General features: G+C 41.0%; 1 protein-coding gene across 6 annotated transcripts in view; it reads right to left on the bottom strand.

The window, feature by feature from the left end:
- Window positions 1-15,878: 15,878 nt before the first annotated feature.
- dock4b (dedicator of cytokinesis 4b) overlaps window positions 15,879-20,457 on the bottom strand; it is a 119,667-nt gene continuing 115,088 nt past the window's right edge. For all 6 annotated transcript variants that reach the window (XM_019271522.2, XM_019271523.2, XM_019271525.2 and 3 more), the window contains one exon: window positions 15,879-18,340. In XM_019271522.2, coding sequence (XP_019127067.2) covers window positions 17,885-18,340 — 456 coding nt within the window. In that variant the 3' untranslated portion in view covers window positions 15,879-17,884. The remainder of the gene's footprint in view (window positions 18,341-20,457) is intronic.

Genomic DNA, 20,457 nt, shown 5'->3' with positions numbered 1-20,457 from the left:
TCATTGCCTAGAGAAATGTGACGCACTGTGAAATCAGTGTCATTGACGGTAACTGCTCGCAGCGTGACCCGGACACAAAGACAAATTCTATCCGATATTACCTCGAGATTAAAGTTCACCAGTCTTTAAATAAGGGAAGATGAGCAAGGCTGTGAATAAAAGAAAGGAAATATTCATTTCTGTACCCCACGTGGGGTGTGTGTGGTATGATATGGCTTTCATTTCTCTGCAGCAATCAAATTCGAGAGTGGAAATGGCAACAAGCATCCAAAAAGGACCTGCTGGTAGCAGCGTGCCTCGCAGACAAAGGCGCCGCTGGTGCCCTGCAAACAGTGTGCTGCTTCCAGCGGCACGTATGATGCCTTCACTGAATAACAGGCATAATAAATCAACTGCTGGAAGAGAGATGGAGGGAGAGAACAGGTTGGAGGGGGTACATGTGAGGTTTTTGAACAAGATGGAAGCTGGATTGAGAAGTGGAGGTGTAGAAATACAGACATTTGGAAGAAAAAGACAGCTCCGTTTTAGATGTGACTTTATTCTCTCTGCGTTTTCTTTCCACGCAACACAACACTCAAACAGCTTTTAGCTCAACACTGGCGTGAAAATGTGAATAGATTCCTGTGGGAAGCTGTCTTTAATGTCATCCCTATGCAATATAAATCAGCCTTGTTCTATTTGAGTGAGCACGGACAGGAAGCACGCTATATTTAGGTGGTGGGTTATCTCCCGTGATTAAGTACGGAGCACAACAATTAACATTTTAGAGGTTGGTGTCTCTGTAGAGGAACATGCATGTTGTCCTGAGCACAGCACATATGGCGTTTGCTTTATTCTACTCTGCTTTTTGCGACGCCAGCGTTGTTTCCTGCATATCTTAAGAGTTTGACACAGTTAGGATGGAACATGAGCATTAAGGTTCAGGGATAATCCTTCAGAGACAGAGAGAGAGAGAGAGAGACAGAAAAAGAGTAAGATTATGAGAAAATGATGAAAAACTGAGTAACAGGCTGCAGGTAGGCAGTGTTTTGACTGTGTTTCAACATAGGTAAGAAGCAAAAAAAAAAAAAAACAGACTTCAATCAAGCGATGACTAGAGTCGGTCCAATAATGGAAAAGATCAGCAGTACATGATTGCATGCCCTCAAACAACTTTAAAAAAAAATTAGAGCTATGCCAAAAAGGCAGACAAATGAAAGCCTGTGCAAATTCTCTGTCTGGCTAGATCCAACACAATTAGCCTCTGTTGCTTGCTGTCACAGTACCACAACCCCAGAGAAACTCGGGGATGATGGGGGGGGCTGATGTGCCATCTCATATCTAATGTGTGAGATAGAGACCTGAGGTAGCACCTGTCTTTTGTTCTCTTCCAGGCAGGCAGAGAGCTGACTATTCCCACGTGGTACCACCTCTCCCCTGCTGTATATCTTGCAGAACCCTCTCAGATGGTTGCAGAGGCCGCAATTCCCTCTGCGATATGTCTTTGATTCACGCCCGAGTCTGTATCGACAGTTGCACGCGCACAAAGAAAATCCATAAAAACAAAATATATATACAGTACATATATACTGTATATATATAACATGTCCGCAACAGTCAGAATAAATTATAGTTAAATAGGCACCTTACAAAGAAATGCAACTATTTACAACTCACACTAGAGTTTGGTTGATGTGCATGAAACATAAACAGAGAGTTAGCTATGAGATACCATAAGTGCCTCATGGGCACCATAAGGTGGCACTTCCTCCACACTATATGGCTGGCAATACTGGTAATTAGTTGACACGCTGCAACATTTCAAGAAAAAACACACACACACACGGACACACGTTATGAAATCACCTGCAGTGACATCATACCGTACCACATACATAAGCCTCGGCTCACAGTCACAGTCGCGTGGCTTCCCTACAGGATGAGAAGGTGGGCAAGACGTTTTCTTTTATTGGTCTGCCAAGGGATGTCATTGTGCTATCAGTATCAATTGGACCGCTGTTGTCGCACATTGTGGTTTACTGTAGCGTGACTGCCAACGCTAGAGTGCATTACCTTCATCCCTTGCTGTTGAAAACATCAAGACCCAGGCCGGCGCATGAAAGAATGCCAGCAGGTATATTTCATTATTCCCCGGAGCATCAAGTGCACACGCTACAGGAGAGGTATGCAGCTGATGGCTTTTACTGCAGCCACAAAGGAAATACTGTCTCCATCTTTGTGGTAAGTGCACAGTTAGTTACAGTAAGTATCACGTGTGTGGTGATATACTGTGGTACAATACAGTACGTCTCAGGAAGATTTTACTGTAGCGACGAGGTAAATACTGTTGCTGTCACGCACATGAAATGAGGTAGCTTTAATGTCTCCTATATCTAGTTTGGAGTTGGACATGTTTCTGTTATATCATTCCTTAAACAGGCAATAATATTTTACCAGTTATTGCGCTTCATGTTTCTGTTTATTTTGTGATAAATATCACAGTTACAGAATTTTAGCAAGACCAGCCAAGGCAGTGGCTCAGTGCGAGGTGGCTCACCACAGTTATTACAATTCAACTGGAAGGCAACGGGAACGTCAGCACCAGATTTTTTGGTTGTATTGAAGACAGTGCAGTCTGGACCGAAGCGGCAACCTTTGTGGCTGTGAAGTAAAGCCAATGTGGAAGCGCCAAAAAACTGCAGTTCCTCAAACGTCCACTTGAGGCTGGCAACAGAACAAGGCAATCTCCAAAAATGTTAAAATGTCCAACTTAACAGTAGAAATAAACAGGTTACAGTCTTGGTCTGTGGTCTGGGCCAGCTCACAGTGCAGTGAGTGAACATGCCTTACAGTTTGTTGCTGCAAAGGCTCAGCTACGGTGAGTATTTCTGTCACGGAACAAAGTAGCAGTGAGTTAAGAGTTTCAGTGCAACGTAACTCATGTGATTTTATACATCTGTAGTGATGCGAAATAAATGAATGCAATCTATGATCGTTGCATCTCGAAGACCCACTGAGTGACAGAACTATGCCGCTAGCGTCGCTTTAAAAAAATCTCCAAAAACCCAAACAAACAGCTGTATGATGAAAACACACTCCATAATCTGCATTTGCTCAGCTGACAATACTCCAGGGCAGATGAAATAGGAACGGGGAGTGTGTCAAAGGATCAGATCGGTACTGTGATAATCTCATTGCCATTTAGACCAATATTGATTTCCATAGGAAGGACCCCCCGGTCTCGTCAGCCCAGTCTCATCGTTCATAGCCTATGGCCTTATTCAATAGGAGCTAAAGGTTAGTGTTTATAAGGGAGGTAATTACCTTAATGTCTCAACATGCTAAATATCAGCCCCTCCAAAATCAATCCAGTCACTGTGACCCACTTTACAGGGTCGCCTGTCTCTGTTAGTGACCGAGCTGAGGAAGTAGCAGGTAGTATTTTGTGTCATTTCTACGAGCAAATGGTTGCACTCAAGAGATATTCTTTGTTGTTTGAACTGGTGAGTTTTTCATCCGGAGGAGACGTCGTCAAAAACTTTTTTGGACACGCTGAAGCTGTTGACCCAAGTGCTGAGTTTGTGTGATTATAGTGAAAGTGTGACAGAACACGGATAGATGGATGGACAAGTGGATGGACAATAACCAAAGAGCGCCATGGGCAGACAGAGAATGCGATAAAAAGAAGAGTAGAGCCGCTCTATCATACACTGAAGCCGTGGCAACGCCGATAATGGTTGGGATAACAAAGAAAAAGTATTTTATATCTATAGATTGTTCTGAACTTTCTGTTTGCGTGAGCAGAGGCCAGCCGAGAGAAAAATCTTTGACAGACTAAGTAAATAAAAAGCGTCATTAAATCCACAACTATGTTCCTTTCATCGCAAACTGTCAAAAGCCCTTTCTAGTGTCAAGGACCAAACAACAAACTGTGGCGCTCACCCTTTACACACTCATGTTAACCTCTGTACCCTTAAACAGAGATGCTGAGCCACATAGATTGATAAATAGGCACATAAAACACAGGCTATTGAAGGTGTTGAACGGTCTAAGACAGAACAAAACCACCGGAGAGAAAAGAAAAAGCTCAGGCACCAAGAGCTGAAAGGTCCTCCAATCTTACCGGGCTGCTTGCTGTACTGTAAATATGTCCCACTTGGTGGGAATCAGTGTAAAAGGCAGCAAGCAGCTGGTGCTTAGCGGGGTCCTGCTGGCCCAAGCTCACAGCCGCCCCGGCTCACTGATGAAGACAGATGGATTGGGCCACAGCCCCGACGCAGGAAACACACCCCCGAGCCGGCAGATTAGAGCCAAGCCTCCAATGGAGCCCTGATAGCCCACTGTGGGAGAGAGAGCAGACTGGGCAGAGAGCTAATGCTCAGTGCACAGGCGCCTCTTTATGAACTTTTGAACCAAGAGATGATATGGAATGAGGTCAGCTGAATGTCAGTGCTTGAGTGGAACGGTGCACAGGAGGTACGTCAGAAATGTTTCAGAGAGAGATGGTGAAAGTTGCCGGGCAGCAGGTGAACGAACTGCATCCCGTGTAGTCGACTCGTTTTATGTGGAGAACCACGGCGAGTGAATCAACAAATGAAAAAGGTTAATGTCAAGGGCGCGTCGCAGCCTGCAGGAAACGAACTGGCAGATGTATGTTTACACTGATGTGGTAACAGAACCTCCAGGTAGCATCGTGCAGGTGTGTTGGGCATGATGTTTTTGGTTCTCTGATAACCTCCTCTTGGATGGATGCTGTCCAAAACAATGCAGAGCTGGCTACGAAGAAACAAACAGAGAGACATTATATTTCTGATGCGTTCCTGCTGGGTTACAGAATGCGTCCTCTGCTGCCCAACACAGAAAAGTCAAGCTCTTTGAAAGAAGTAGGACTTTATTTATTGCAGAAAAGAACTCTAAATAATGAAATAAGACAGTAAATAAATGTAAATACAGATTGGAAAGTGTTGGCAACATCTAAAACATGCTGTATGACCCTACGTCTCCCATTGGGGGAGCTGTATGGAGAAATGCAATTTGTTTTGTCCGTAGGCTGACGGATTTTAATGTCAAACTAAAATAGCACGTTTTAGAGATAACCTTATGTTAATCTGTGCTGAGGTTCATGATCTAAGCAGCTTATTTTGCTGCCACCGTGACAACCCACGCAGCTCATTATTTTTAAATACTTTTGTTGGTTAACTTCAGTACTCTGCTTCAAACAACCTTTTGCACTTCCTGCAGACTATGTGTAATGCTACCATTGTCAATTAGGAGGTCACATGTGGCCGTAAAGAAAAATCACACAAGCCAGCCGGCTGATATAATACATCACTTCATCAAGCTGTACAAACAGTGGAGGAGCCAGCGCTGGATCACTGACCATGACACATCCATTCTGAGATAAAAATGCATGAAAAATTAACTTTAAGAAATAAACACAATTCAGATGCAATATGCACAAACACCTGTTCCTGACCAAGCAGCGCTGGAGACTAAGTGACTGAGAGGGCTGATAGCTACAATAGCCCTGGGAGGAGTTTATTGATCGGTAAAGCTCCCTGCTAGGTGTGTTACAGTTGGCTCAGGCGCATCTCTGATTGACTTAGTGCGATGTGAGCATAATTAAGACTGCAGCACATTAACAGATGGCCACAGTATCACACTGAGAGCGAGGCGAAGAGAAGGCGAGCATATCATAGTGTACTGGGCGACCTTACTAAAAAGCGTACACTACTTATACATGCAAGCTGAAGATGCTGTGACGAGTGTTAGAACATACATTTCTGATAATAGAGACTTAAGACACTGAGGTAAAGTACACACTGACCATGTTGTGTAGCTTTTCTGATGAGCTTACACAGATTAAAGCGTTTCCTGTAATTGTGTTATTACAGGATGATGGCACATCGAGCTTCCCCTGATGTCTTCAATGTTTACTGAGTCATTTGCTTTAAAGATATCTTAATATGGTAACAACAACTACTGTAACACAGGAACAAACATTTGTCCTGATCAGGAACCGTGCATTTACTGGAATGTTTTGTCAGACAATTAGAAAACCAGACCACTGTGCAGTATCACATAAAAAGGTCTTATGTCGAAGCTTGACCACTATAATGTGTCTTTACATGACTTTAAATCGCTGATCAAACAGCTGCAGCTTATTGAATTCAAAGAAAGTAGAAATCCATTATAGCTCATTTTATATCTTCAATGTACTCAATTAACTTGTCTTCTTATATTACCTTGTACTTTTTATATATTGACTTGCTTTTTTATGTCTTATACAAAGCATTACCTTGAATTACCTTGTTTAAAAAAAAGGTGCTATCCAAGTGAGCTTGCCTTGCCATTTACTTTTATAATGAAGCAGTTGAGGTCTATCTATGATCCGCTGAAATGTACTGTATTATAACAGTACTAGGAGAAAAGAGCGACAAAGTCAGGAAATTAGCAGTAATGTCAGTCACATAACAATGTTTTTTATAGTTTTCTCTAAAGCTGGGAAATTAAGCCCATGTGGAAGTGCTAAAAACTGCAGTTCCTCGAGCGGCCACTTGAGACAGGCTGCAGAACTGAGTCATTCCCCATAAGTCCCCATGTTAAATGTGCAACTTTACAGCAGAAATAACATGTTTACAGTCTGGTACAGACAACAGTTTGGGTCTTTCTTGGGTTCTGTTATACGGACTACTTCATGATACTTCATGTTAGTGGAAACACAGGTGATCCGTGATAAATTGAGGAGAAGCAGCTGTGGATGCAGAACTGGATCCAAGACGGTACAAACCATTCCTACCGTCTGTTATCATGGGGATCATGTAAGATCTCTTCCAAATAACATGGAGATGCTAACCAGGCTACAGAGTGAGTACTGAGAGTGTAACATGACAGAGATGTGGCTAAATGAACTCACTTCAGACTCGCGGGTCACTGCAGGAAGAATTCAATCTTTCCTATGTGGGAAGGCCACTCTACCAGTTGAGCCACCAGGGAGTATTTTTCTTATCCACCTTGTATATTGTGAGCTGCTGTAACAACTGAATTTACCCAGTATGGGATCAATAAAGTCTATTTTATGTTACTTTTTTATTTTAAGAGGTTTATTGTGTTGTTTCCTTGGTGAGGAGTGACGTAGTTTCGCTTTAATATCAAGTCAGGAACTAGCTAAATCTTGTACGGGCGGTAGAAATGTGTAATCAGCTACGTTAAAACTCCATCATCGTATGATTTGCAGTCAAATGCTGACAATGAGAAGAAAAAGAATGGATGGAGATTAACATTCAACAAATGTGCTGGAACGAGTGACTCACGCGGCAGGTTGTCTCATTGCGTTTACTTCTATTTTCCGGTTTCATCCCAGGTTTCATTCTCCCTGTCTTTTGTTTAGTTTTTGCCCCATCCAAATAGGATAAAAAAAAAAAGTTATTAGAGGAAAGGAACCTCAGGGAACAGATGAGAAAACAGTAGTCACGATTCAAGCCACATACAATTTGATGACATGACCAGAAAAATCAATAGGAATTCATTGTGAGAAACCCCCTCAGAGCTCCACTGCCAGAACAAAAGAACAATTCAGTGCTGTCTAGCTTGAAACGGTAATAGCCCAGTAAAGTCATTCTCCTGCAGGAATCAAACCTTGCGTGCTCAAGCAGTGCGTTATCCTTCCCATGGCTTTACCCCCTGCTGCCAGCCCCCCTTCCCATCTTTTTCACATTCCCGGGCACCAAATTCTGACAGGGATTTCTTTTGAAACACCATTTACAATTTGAGGGCAGCAGAAAACAAACACTGAAATAAAAAAGTTTGCAGTAAAGCGGAGAAACAAAAGCGTTTCTGCTGCCGGTTAGCTACTTTTGTTGAATTCTGCAGAGAAGTCATAACCGCTTTGTAAATTCCAGGGAGTTACGAGCAGCTCCTGCTGGCATTTCTTCTGTTAGCTCTGATGTCAAGCTCTGATTTAAGGGTCTGTATGCTATCATTGTTGGATCCTAGTGTATATGTCTTACTCACTATTGGCTGAGAATATGCAGTTTTTTCCATCTACAGGTGATTTCAACAGTTCCTAAGTTTGTATTCTGAAATCTGACCCCTCTAGACTGCGATGCCACTCAGCCCATTTTTATCATTCAACTTCGAAAATGATTTTGTATTCCCCTGCGGCGCCCGTACTTTATCTTGTCTGCCTTAACGCTGCTCATCTCAATTCTTCAGTTTCCATCTCCAGCAGCTTCTTTTCACTGTTCTCTGCCTCAAATATTGATGGATTTCTGAACTGTTCAGCATTTAGTTATTCCCTAAAGGTTTTTCTTGTTGATTGTTTGTTTCATTCTGGGTTTGGAAAATGTTCTCTAAAGTTTTTTTTTTTTTTTTTAAGTTGCATGAACTAGCATTGGCTAGCAATGACATCAGGCCCATAATGCTTTCTGCTCTTTCAAACAAAAAGTCCATCACAGTGTGCAGTTTCAGATGGTAAAGAACAATGTGAAATTATGCCACGAAAACAAAACGATGTTATCAGACTGAATCTGGCAGTTATTTAGACCTTTAGATATAACGTAACCCAAAGTAAAGGCACTGTTACCATCACTGTGAGCATAAGTAGTTATGAACTAGTTGTATTCTACTTATAATTATCAATTGTTGTCAAACCCAAGCGGCAACCTCTGTGGCTGTGAAGTGAAGCCAAAGCGGAATGTTGGGTCTCTGTAAATAATATTAATAATAATAAAAATAAAGAATCTGCTCTGTATGCAAAGTGTCATGAAATAACTTTTGTTAAGATACGGCGTTATATAAATAAAATTGAATTGAATTTAAATTGAATTGAAAGTGGAAGTGACAAAAACTGCAGTTCCTTAAACGTCCTCTTTAATCTGGCTTCAGAACGAGTCAGTCTCCATAAGCCCCCATGTCCAACAGCAGAAATAAACATCTGCAACAGCCTGGTACAAAAACTGTTGGTCTCTGTAGTAGTACACTTGTCTCTATTTTCTATCAACTGTTCATCATTCTCACGTCATCTTGTTCACCACATAGCATTTCATTCAATTAAAAAAAAGTTATTAAAGAGAGAGTTGTCTGAACTAACCATTAGCAAGCCTGTGAGCACATTTGCAATAACAAACTTTACACATTTGTAAGTCCTTCTGTCTCATTACTGCATTTTTTATTTAACTTTGGACTCTCTGGCTATCGTCCACTCAAAGGTCATGCTGTCAAGACGGCTCACTGTAAGTCAAAGTTGAACTCTTACACAAATATTCTGTTTGATAACTCTATTGTGTGTATTTTATTAGCTGCAGGAAACACTTGTTCAGTCTGCTTCTGAATACACACATCAGTTTTTAATTAACTGAAGACAGAATGAACCGATACATTGTGTGAGAACACCACCCAGATCAATATTAGATGTTTTATATTGTACAATAAATTGACTGACTGTTAATGTTGTTTGAAAATGTCGAATTCTTAGATCATGTGCCAGATATTTAATTACAGCAGAATGAGGAACAGCCACACAGGTGAAACCACGTCTTTCAAACTTCAGAGGAATGTTGGTCTGTTCATTTTAAACTTCAATCCAATATTGTCCCAGTTATGTCACTCTCCAGTCATGGCAGCTCCCCTTTAAGCTTATTCATTTGTATTCTTAGTCAAGCCACTTCAGCCTCAAGTACTGACAGAGGTTTACTTCCTCACTACACTCACTTCCTGCCCTAATGTAACCTTTTTTTTTTTTTTTTAACTCAGCAGGAAACGCTTATAGCGACGACGCTTCAAAATCTCACCTGACCTTATGTTTATTCATGTGTGTACTGTAGGAGAAACAAGAAAGAGCTCTTCACAGCTGAGCTAGCCATCCAGAACTAAGGCGATCGCCCAAGAGAGCAAATACAGAGAGAGCCTAACATTTAATTTAATATACACCCCACAGAGAACGAGAGCGGGTGACAGCGAGAGGTTATATAAGGGCAAAAGAGTCCCTTTTAGCATGGCCGGCCTGATGCAAGCCTTGATGTAGCTGCCCTCTGGTCCTACAATGCAGACTACTGAACCACAGGGGCCGGAGTGGAAGCCGCGATTGAGCACCTTTGCTGGGCACAAGTGTTCAGTAAACAGGGTCACCATTCGCTGACCTCCAGAGGATGACTCACTGGAAAGGATAGGGGCATATGATAATGAGGGAACTGCTGTTGTATGGTTAAAATTCTGGGTAAAAGAGTCACAAGGGCAGGAGCTTTCAGAGGAAAGTTGATTATTCCGGGGTGAAATATTGTGACAGGTAGTATTTTATGTATTTTTCAGAAGTTCCGCAACTTGACCCCTTAACATCCAGCTTCCATAATTTCCCCTGGCTTACCATATTTTATCAGCTTGTTCCACTAATGTATACAAGCTGTAAAAATATGATTTACTAATATTTTGTGTACAGCTACCTGCCTACCCACAGTAAGGACCATATTTCCTGTGCTTTAACTGTCAATTTGCTGCTACATTAAAATGGACAAAGGTACTCACAGGGTTCAGTACAAACCTTTAGAAATCCCAGTTATTGAGAAACTCCTAACCTTTAAGTTTGGAAGCACGTAAGCTCATATAGTTCTGTGGCCAGTGCCTGGTTTTATGTGTACGTATGTCGAGGCAACAGCAGTGCTGCCAATTAGCAAGATTGTTTTAAAGGTTTCTTCTACAATTGGCTTGACTCCAGATTCATTAGACAATGTTGTGGAGGAAAGAAATAGGAATAGAGTTAAAGCCATGCCTCGGTTTTAAGGTCACCATCTGTTGGGTGTTTTTAGTAGTTTAAAAAGTGGGTTAAGTAAGTCCAAAAAAAGAATTCAGAAGGTGAAACTTATGCGTGACATTGGATATTTTCTTGTTTTCTGTGGTGGGTTGTGCTTGACATATTTTTAGGGATTTGTTTTTACATGTATTGTTACAATTTTTACTTTCATTTCATGCCAACAAAGTCAGCAGCAAAGCACCTACACACCATGGGAACCACACATGCAGATATCATCCTTTCACCTTCTCTGCCTCAGAGGAAGACACAGAAGTCTGAATCAAAAATCTCCAAAGTACAGATTTCCACTGGTGTATTGTCTATTCCTTGTGTTTCTTGGCCTAGCAGTTCTCTTCTTAGTGTTGGTCTTCCTCAGTCGTGGTTTCTTTGCAGTAATTTGACCATGAAAGCCTGATTCTGGCAGAATTATTCAAATAATTGATGTAGAGCTATGTCTGCTATTTGAACATGTATGTGGGCTCTAATCTAAGGTGTCATTAATTGTTAATTTCTGAGGCTGGTAACTGTAATGAACTTCTCCTGTGCTGCAGAGCTAACTCTTGGTCTTCCAGCCAGTTTCATCTTATGATTTTATGGTTTTTGTGACACATTCAAAGTTTTTGAAATTTTCTGGACTTACTAAAAGTAAAAATGGACTGCTGATTCTCTTTACTTAGTTGAGTAGTTCATGCCATGATATGAATTACTGCTATCAAAGTGAAAGGACATATCCTGGTTTGTTTAACACTTTTTTGTTTACATCATTTATTTCATACTTGTATGATGTATTCAGTGTTAATCTACAATGTAGAAAATAATCAAAATAAAGACAAAAAAAATAACACTGAATGAGAAACTTTTTAGGTGCATCACTTATTGTCTTTTGCGTTTCTTTTTACTGTTGTTCTGCGACCAAATGTCAAAATCCCTCCATGGACTTCTAAATGTGTCAAATCTAACTGAATTATTTTATTTAACACAATATAGTACAATATAGTAGTTCTCAAAACTTTGCAGTCAAACTAAATGTGCCATGTTTTAAACAGTGAAGTAATTTCCATCGACACTGTTAGCACAAAGGTTGAATCCTGCATTACACCTTTCCTGCAGTGGTTTTAGAAAAAATACTGCAAGAATCTTTTCCAAGAATGCACACACGCACACACGCACACACACACACACACACACACACACACACACACACACACACACCCAGCTTCATTTCCCTGATCTCCTTTTGTCTTGTACTCCTCTTCAGCATCCAAAGCGTGTGAAACCAGCAGTCAACTCCCATTTCAGCTGAAGCAACAGTCCTCCTCTGAGGACAGCGCGAGAGTCAAAAAATTAAACTTCACTCATCGTGCCATTAAAAACAACCTGGAGTATTTGAAGCTGTCAGGTGAAAATCCCCCGTAAGCTGCTGAACACAACAGAGCAGATATAGCAGTGGAGCACAAAAGATAAAACGCGCCATCTATTCTTGCGAGTTTCTCTTTGAAAGTTCTCTTCAGTGCGCCGCTGAGATGGAGGTTCTTTGCTCCCTGCAGAGCTGCTCCAGCTTCTCTTCTCCCTGGAGAGATTTGCAGAGCGAGACAAACACCTTGGGTTTCTCTGCGGCTGTGTGTTCTCCAAAATTCGCCCCAGGCAACTTTAAATTAATACCTAGCACTGCCTTTCCCCTGATAATTATGTATCATCACCCATGAATGCTATAAACGAAGGATGTTTAGTGCTTTTATAATAGGGCTAAACTGTTATGCAAAAACCTCGTGCTGGAAATAATGAATGCTGCATCTTTCAGAAATGTGCTGAACGTGTCTGCAATTACAGCGAGCTCTCCAGGTTCATAATATTTACATGTTATTACAGCTCTGTGGCTTCCAGCTGTGGTTCCCTTTTGTTGTAAAGAAGCTATCTGTGCCCCGCAAATGCAAAATGTCAACGTCTGGGATCAGCAGAAATTTGTCGCCTGCTGTCCTTTAAAAGCAGGACAGGCTTTGTTTGCTGCCACTAGAGTAGTACAATACCACAAGCAGCTCGTCTCCCAATAACGGGCAGACTGACAAGCCCGTGGAGGTTAGTAACCGACGGCAAATCTCTCAGGCTTGTCTCTTCAGTCGTTGCAGCAAGCGCCCTCTGTTGCAAGGAGACTCCACGATTAGCTGGGAATTCATTCCTGACGTGATAATTGCTGTCAAATTACAGCCAACCACCAACTATTATGATGAGCTCTGACAGGTGAAGTGTGCTCGCCTCCCAATCGCCGCTTCTTGCACACACACACACACGGTATGTTTATTGGCGAGAGAGAACACCATTTACACTCATAAATACAACTGGAAGCAAAAGGGTCCCTCAGTCAAGCAGCACACAACTGTTGTGCTGACTACAGAGAGAGGGTAGTCTTCAATTCGAGCGTGGTGGTGGTGGTGGTGGGGTAATTAGATGCTTTGTAATGAACAGGGAACCTGCTCCCTTGTGTGAATGTGTCTTCTGTTATCACACACCAGTAACTCATCTACAGCCTCTGAGCCACATCGGCCTGAGGGAGATTTCCACGGGCTTTTAATGCCTTGCATGGCCGAGGATTCCCGGGCATGAGATTTATGGAGAGGAGCAGATTAACAATTGAGGCAATTACAGCTTTATGTAAAAGGGAATTTAGTGTCTGCGTGAATGCCACTGCTTTGAAAAGTAGCGACACGAAACCTACAACTCGCCGGGTTGTGGTTGTTTACGAGATGCAAACCACTATATTCACATTTTATATATGGATAGTGCTGACTTTGGCGCAGCAAAACAGTGACTACACAAATGTATAAGTTGTCCTACATACTGTATATATAGGCACATATCGCAAAATACTATTCTTTTTGACCTGAAAGAAGAATCCCTGTAGACCAATGGGTTTATTCCTAAAAATATTCCATAAAAAGCAGGGTAGCATTGTACATGACAGTGATTTTTAGAGGGAAATTGGTCATGAACACCATATGAAGGCTAACATTAATTACTAATTATTTATTTGATTTATTATTGGTACCTTCATACTCTAGCTATGGACCTCTGTTTTTCCTTGAACACGACTATGGTCTTGTTAGCTGCTCTGCAAGGCTGTATCGAGTGGTAACGTCAGCATACTCATGTCCAGCAGGTTAGTTTAGCATGTTAGTATGGTAATTTGCAAATTAATATTAGCACTAAACACAAAGTACATCAGAGGCTGATGGGAATAACATTAGCGTTGTCAGTTTTAAGTGTAAATCAAAATATTAGACCAAAAAAAGAATGATAAATCGACATTGCCATCCCTAGAGACACGCCAAGCAGTTCCTCATTGAATTATCATATCTTATTTAAATAAACCACTCTTGATATGTTGAGACTCCATTGACCTCTATGTAATTTCTAGGTAACATTGGCTTGTAGTCCAGCAGTTTCCACTCTTGGTGTTCACAACGTTAAGAAAGGTATGGGTATGTTAAACCTCCATTTTAAACCATAAAACCATTTAAAACAGTGTGAAGTGGTGAGTGAAATACAAACTGTGATTCCACATGAAAAACTTTGGTCTTGCTTCATCAAGTAAAGAGCATTGAGCTAGTTTCACCACAAAGATCAATGTCATCATTCAAAAGGTCCCAAAGGCAAAGTGGGATAACCACTTTTCATGGATCACAGAGAAAATAATTGATCTCACCTGATCACTGGGTCAATCATTTAGTGTGTCCCAAGGAAATCCATAGAAACAGTCAAGTCAGCAATACTCCCGTCAGTGCTCAATCTGAACATTTGAAAACATTATTTGTATCCCAAATATATAATGTTTAATTCTATTTGAATGTAATAATGTTTATTGGATACACCACATGTAGAAGTATGGGTGTAAGGAAGAACTTCCTCACCTTTTTGGCAGGCATCATTCATCTGGGATTCCCGTGTTGATCAGAAGAAAGATGGCGTCTGTAAGCAGACGTTTTTCAAAGTACTGAATGCAGTTCCTAAGTGATGCATTTACTACCCCAAATCTGTTGTACATGTAGTTGTGTGCAGTTTTTTCTGTGCTCCATGCTTCCTGTTGCTGCCTACACATCATGTTAGCCTCAGGAAATTGTGTACTACATAGTGGCTCATGAAGTTATTTCATTTGTGTTAACATGTACCAATCTTTACAGACCCCAACAGAAGCTGTGTCCACCGGGAAGAGTTTACTAATTCACTGGCAATCATAGGATCCTCCTATAAAACACTGAGAAGCCAATGAGGTTTGTTGGAGGCAAGTACATTGCCGAATGCTCAAGCAACTCTGATCTCTGCAGTGCTGGGTGGATGTTTTCCCTCCATATAACCTGAAAACTAACCTTGGACTCGCAAGATCAGAACATCAAACAAGAATCCATCTTACCAGGCTTCAATCTACGTGCTAATGTCCAAACTATGTCCGAGTCCGTGGCTTTGAAGTGAAGTGTCAAAATCTGCAGTTTCTTAAACGGCCACTTGAGGCTTGCTACAGAACGAATCAGTCTCCATAAGACCCTATGTTGAAATGTCCAACTTCACAGCAGAAATAAACATGTTTACAGCCTGGTACAAAAACAGTTTTGTCTCTAAAGCAATTTTCCCCATTCAAGACAACTATACTCAGTCTGAATTTTTATAAAACTCACCTGTTCAAATTATTGTAATGCTTAAAGTTTTGCATAATTAACAGCATGCTGCTTTGACTGACAGGTGGGTGCTGTTATAGATGGCTTGTTTGAGCACCCAAGCTTTATTCAGTCCACCGATGATCCACCGATGATTTACGTCTTTGCAGATTTTTAGATTAGCTGGAAGGCGGAAGAGGCAGGACCACCAACATGGCAGTGCCTAGATCCACAGATTTAGAGCTTCAAAACAGTTCTTCAGAAACCTGTGGGTGATGTCACGCATAATCTATTGCTTATACTGTCAGTAATGATGCTGATGGACAGGTTCATCTAATCACCTGGCCTGTATTATTTTGTGCCTGCCATTTTTCAAACAGTTTATATTGACGACTTCCCAAATGTTAGCCAAATACCACATAGAAAATTACTAATCAAGGCTCATAATGTAGAAATCTGTCAATCAATTTGTATTACATAGGGCAGTTTATTGAACTTGTAAATGTGTTAGGTGTCATTATGCATGACCTTAGTTTTTCTACACTCACAAAACCATAAAAGTTTGAACATTTATAATAATAATTTGCTGCTTCAACATTACATTCAAAGCTGTAAATTGTTATAGCTACATTTTGTTAAAAACACCATATTTACATTAATTGTAATACACAAATTTTATATTTGGCATACTTACATTAATCTCATCATATAATTTACAGGTTCTCAAGTACTGATTAATGTGAATATTTAATCTCAAAAATTCACAACAAATCAAAAAGTAAATTAACCATACAAAAATGAAGCATACAAACAATACTAAAGCTAATCCCCCACCCCCTTACCCAAAAAATGTTGCACGGATTTAAGATTGATGAATATTTGATGCCAAAATGTTCTCTATTTTACAAAACAAGGTGAAATCTGCCCGCCACAGAACACTTACTTCACTGCAGCGATGCAATGTGGTTGAACTTCTAGTAGTCAACTCACGTCCGTCTTTTTTAATCAAACACAAAGTAAATCTCAACTGTACAAATATTTGACAATGATTAGTTTGTAAATATTTCTTCAATAGAGTGTCTGTCCTCGTGTGTTTTAAGGTGACTGCTGACAGTGAAACTCTGTTCCAATTATCGCTTTGTCAAATAGAGAATTCATAATAACAGTACTGGTCATAATAGAGACGTTAAAGTCTTGTTTGTGCTTGTCTTGAGTTACAGCTGATCAGTAGATTACAGTTTAATTAGGATATTTTGGATAAAATCACTCTAAAAATCTTAAAAATGTATTTTCAGCTGGGCATTTCTAAGCTTCTTGATTCCAGGTCCCAGTTTAAAAAAAGAAAGAAAAAGAAATCTTTACAGCACATTGTACATTTTCCTTTGGCACATTACTTGGTACCCTAACCCCCTAAAGATCTGTTGTCATGTACATCATGCAGGAGGGATGAGGGTGTGTTCACATAAATGTTCACATCAATGGCAATGGTCAATGTCCAGCTTCTAGGGCAAGCAAACAGTTGCCCGTGTGTTTGGTCCAGGCTCATGATTTCATTGTTAATGTTTGTTTTTTTTGGTAAGTGTGAAGGTAAGAGGCTGATTTTAAGATTCTAGAGAGAGACGGGCAGTAGAGTGGTTTGTTAAGATGTCAACTCCCCACAGAAAACCTCAAGTTTTTATGATTTACATAAAACAATGTGGAGGTAAACAAGCCTCAAAACTGCTGCCATTACCGCAAAGTCAAAGCCGAAGTTACCTTTACTAAACCTCTGCATAAAAAATAAGACAAAACCACTTTAAAACTTTCATTAGAATTTAAAAAGCTGTCAAAAAATTGCAGCATTTTCCCAATAAATCGAAACACATTTTTGCTAGCAGAACTTTTTTTTTTGTGCCATTGCTTGTGTGGATATGACTATGGGAACACAACCTTGTCTACTACACTTCACTGAAATGCATACTCGAGGCCTCTAGCACCTTTTTTGCCATACAGTTTACAAATGTACACAGTTGTTGTATTTTTTTTTTTAAAGAAAGAACGTGCAAGACTCACGGATAAAAGACTCTGTTTCCAATACTTAAGGCAAAAACAATTCTCATATATACCAATATACATATATTTCAGATTATTACATCTATCAAAACTGTGTTTTTCTAGACTGTTCTGGTAAACATATGTTGTGACTGACCGTGGTGACCTACTGTACGTACTAGAGCTAAAAGTGCGGAATGGCCGAGTCAAAGTCGATGCAATGCCCTCTAGCAAATACAAAAAAAAAAACGTTCGTTACTCAACAGTTTCTTCAGTTCGTTTTTATGACTGCCTGTTAATCTATAGGCCTGTGTCTTTTATTGGAGTGTAGGTCAGGAATGAAGATCACAAAAAAACAAAAAAACAAGTGAGTGCCCAGTAGAAAAGTGCAAAATACGCCAGTGTGTTTCTTCAAGCTCCAGACCTGGACCCGAACCAGCACCTATAGCTGGGACACCTTCCTGGGCAGAGGCCTTGGTCTGGGGACTCGAGGGTCGGAGGTTCCGTCCAGCTTCATGCTGCCTGTGCGGAGCTGGTGAGGCTTGGGCGGCAGGGCCGGGGGGTCCGTCTGTGGGGGGATGGAGAGACTGTGGGGCAGCGGCACGGGCCGGCGGGGGTTGTTCCTCTCGTATACGCTGTAAGGGGGCGGTGTCTTGTTCTCTCTGCGGATCGGCTCGTCTGAGCTGCTGGAGACAGAGTTTGGCAAGGTGGTGGGGGGAGGCAGCGGGTGAGGCGGGTGCTCGCCTGTGGGCAGCTCGGTGCCCGAGGCTTCCGACACGCTGCAGCGGCTGAGGGAGGAGATGCCGCTGCTGTAGCTGCCGGAGAGGACGGGGGAGTTGGAGACCAGGCTTGTAGACTGGCACTCAGTGGGCGAAGGGGTGAAAGGTGGCACTGTGGTCTAGAGGGAGAGAAAGAACGCCAGAAAATCAAATACTTTTCTTTTCTTGTCTAATATATTTCTGAGCAGCACTGAAGTGACAACAAAAAACTGGCAGCTATTCTGATGATCAGTCGTTTCAAGAGTAACTTAAGAGCTCTTGCTTTTGCTGACCTCTAGTGGTTTAACTTTTCACCTTGCTGCAGTGATGTAGAAGTGTACTGTCAGTGCACTGTGACATCACACATCTTCACACTATGGATGTGGTTACTTTTTAAAGTAAATCTTTCTTTGAAGCATAAATACCAGCTTCTCAATTGGAACATTTTACTGGATTTATTTTATAACTAGCAATTATTTTAATTATTGAAAACTTGGTGATGACTTTTTGGTAAATTGAGAAAATGTTTAATTTATGGTAGTGAATAAAACCCATCACACAATCTGAGATAATTTGTTCTATTTTTGTTTTGACTGTCCAAAACCAAATTATTCAGAAAAGCAGAAAAAGTTTCAGAAACTGAAACTCGAGAGTATTTATATAATCATTTATGCCAACTGTGATGCCAGAATAGTTGATCAGCTAATCAGCTAATCAACAAACTGCTTTAGTACTACAGTAAATATCTCGATTTATGGACTGTTGGTCAGATAAAGCAAGCAATTCCAAAAGGTCACCTTAGGCTCTAGAAAACTGTCATTGTCAATGATTTTCTAACATTGTTTAGACAATTAAAATGAATGTACAGCTTAATTGATAATAAAAAATAACGGCCTGTTCCAGTTTCTAAAAAGTTTTGTTCTTTTTATTTCACTGAAAACTTTTTTTTAGAGGCTTGAAGTTACAGTATCCAGTGTTAGACACTGTTAATTAGAGTGATGTCAGAAAAAGGATTCATGTGACAGAACTTTTTTAATTAAAGCAACGCTATATAACTTTTCTATCATAAAATAGCTGATTTTAAATCATGTTGATGCTACACTGACTTGTAATTAAATGAATGGTGTTTCTGTATTCTGTTTCTGTACTATGTAACTTTGTGCTTTGGTTACAATATCCCGTGAGAGGTACGTAATGCTTTACGGCACTAAGCCGCACACCATCAACTATTTGACTGATTTTAGTGAAACTCGATCATATTTTTGGAAAAGATATCTTCTGGTTTTCCTCTGATGTCCTCCGACTGCTCCACCTCAACTGATTTACAGAGTTTCCTGATGGACGCAAAAAAGAAACCTCTGCGAACCCATGCTTTAATCTTGATCCATTGATACACGACATCCTTGAGTGCCACTTATTGTAATCATGCACAACACTGAACACATACTCTATTCTGCTGTGTCCAACACATGTGCTGACACAGCCATCCAGCAAACAATAAAGTCAGGGAACAGATTGAGAGAGTTTCCACTCCATCAACCGACCCTGTGCGCAGAGTCGAAAACAAACACAATATGCCGCACTTCCTTCCTCAAAAATCCGATCACTCAACAACGTGTTTTTCTAAGCAATTACACCATGCTGCCATTATATCTGCTAAACCTTAATCGGATCTCAGTCAGGTTGTATTGTGCAATGCAGAAAGAGAGGTATACGTTTGACATGCACGACTAGACAAACATCACATCGGGGCTAAGTGTGATGAAAACCTGTATGTTTAACACACCGCTGACAAACAGTTTAAACTCCTTGACCCAGTTTTCCATGAAGAGGCGCCCATTAAATATCATTTCTACCTCTGGAGATGAGTAAGTGCAGCCCCGTCAGACTGGCACCATGTGTTTTTTTCTGCAGGTTCACTACTGTCCTGGGGTTTGTGGTCTGGTAATGGGCCCCTGGCTGCACTGACTGATGTGTGTGTTCGGCATGTGTGTGTGTGTGTGCCAGATAATGGGGTCTGCTGGAGGTCCGCGGAGGAGCCGTGTCTGACTGTGCTGTGATGGGCAGCTTGGTACTTTCGCTCCAGGCCTCTACTATTGCCACAGCACACTCTCGCAAAAAACACACAAACGTGGCAACTAACCACACACACGCACACAAATCTGATTGACAGAGCATGCTGAGCGCCCAGCTGTCACTCACACTTTGGTTTCCTAGAGTTGTTCTCCCTTCCTTTTTCCGCCTCACACACACACAC

Source organism: Larimichthys crocea, chromosome XX (assembly GCF_000972845.2).
Source record: "Larimichthys crocea isolate SSNF chromosome XX, L_crocea_2.0, whole genome shotgun sequence".
In the NCBI taxonomy this organism is placed as follows: Eukaryota; Metazoa; Chordata; class Actinopteri; family Sciaenidae; genus Larimichthys; species Larimichthys crocea.
The sequence above is the reverse complement of the archived record's forward strand: the minus strand, read 5'-3'. Positions and strand labels throughout refer to the sequence as shown.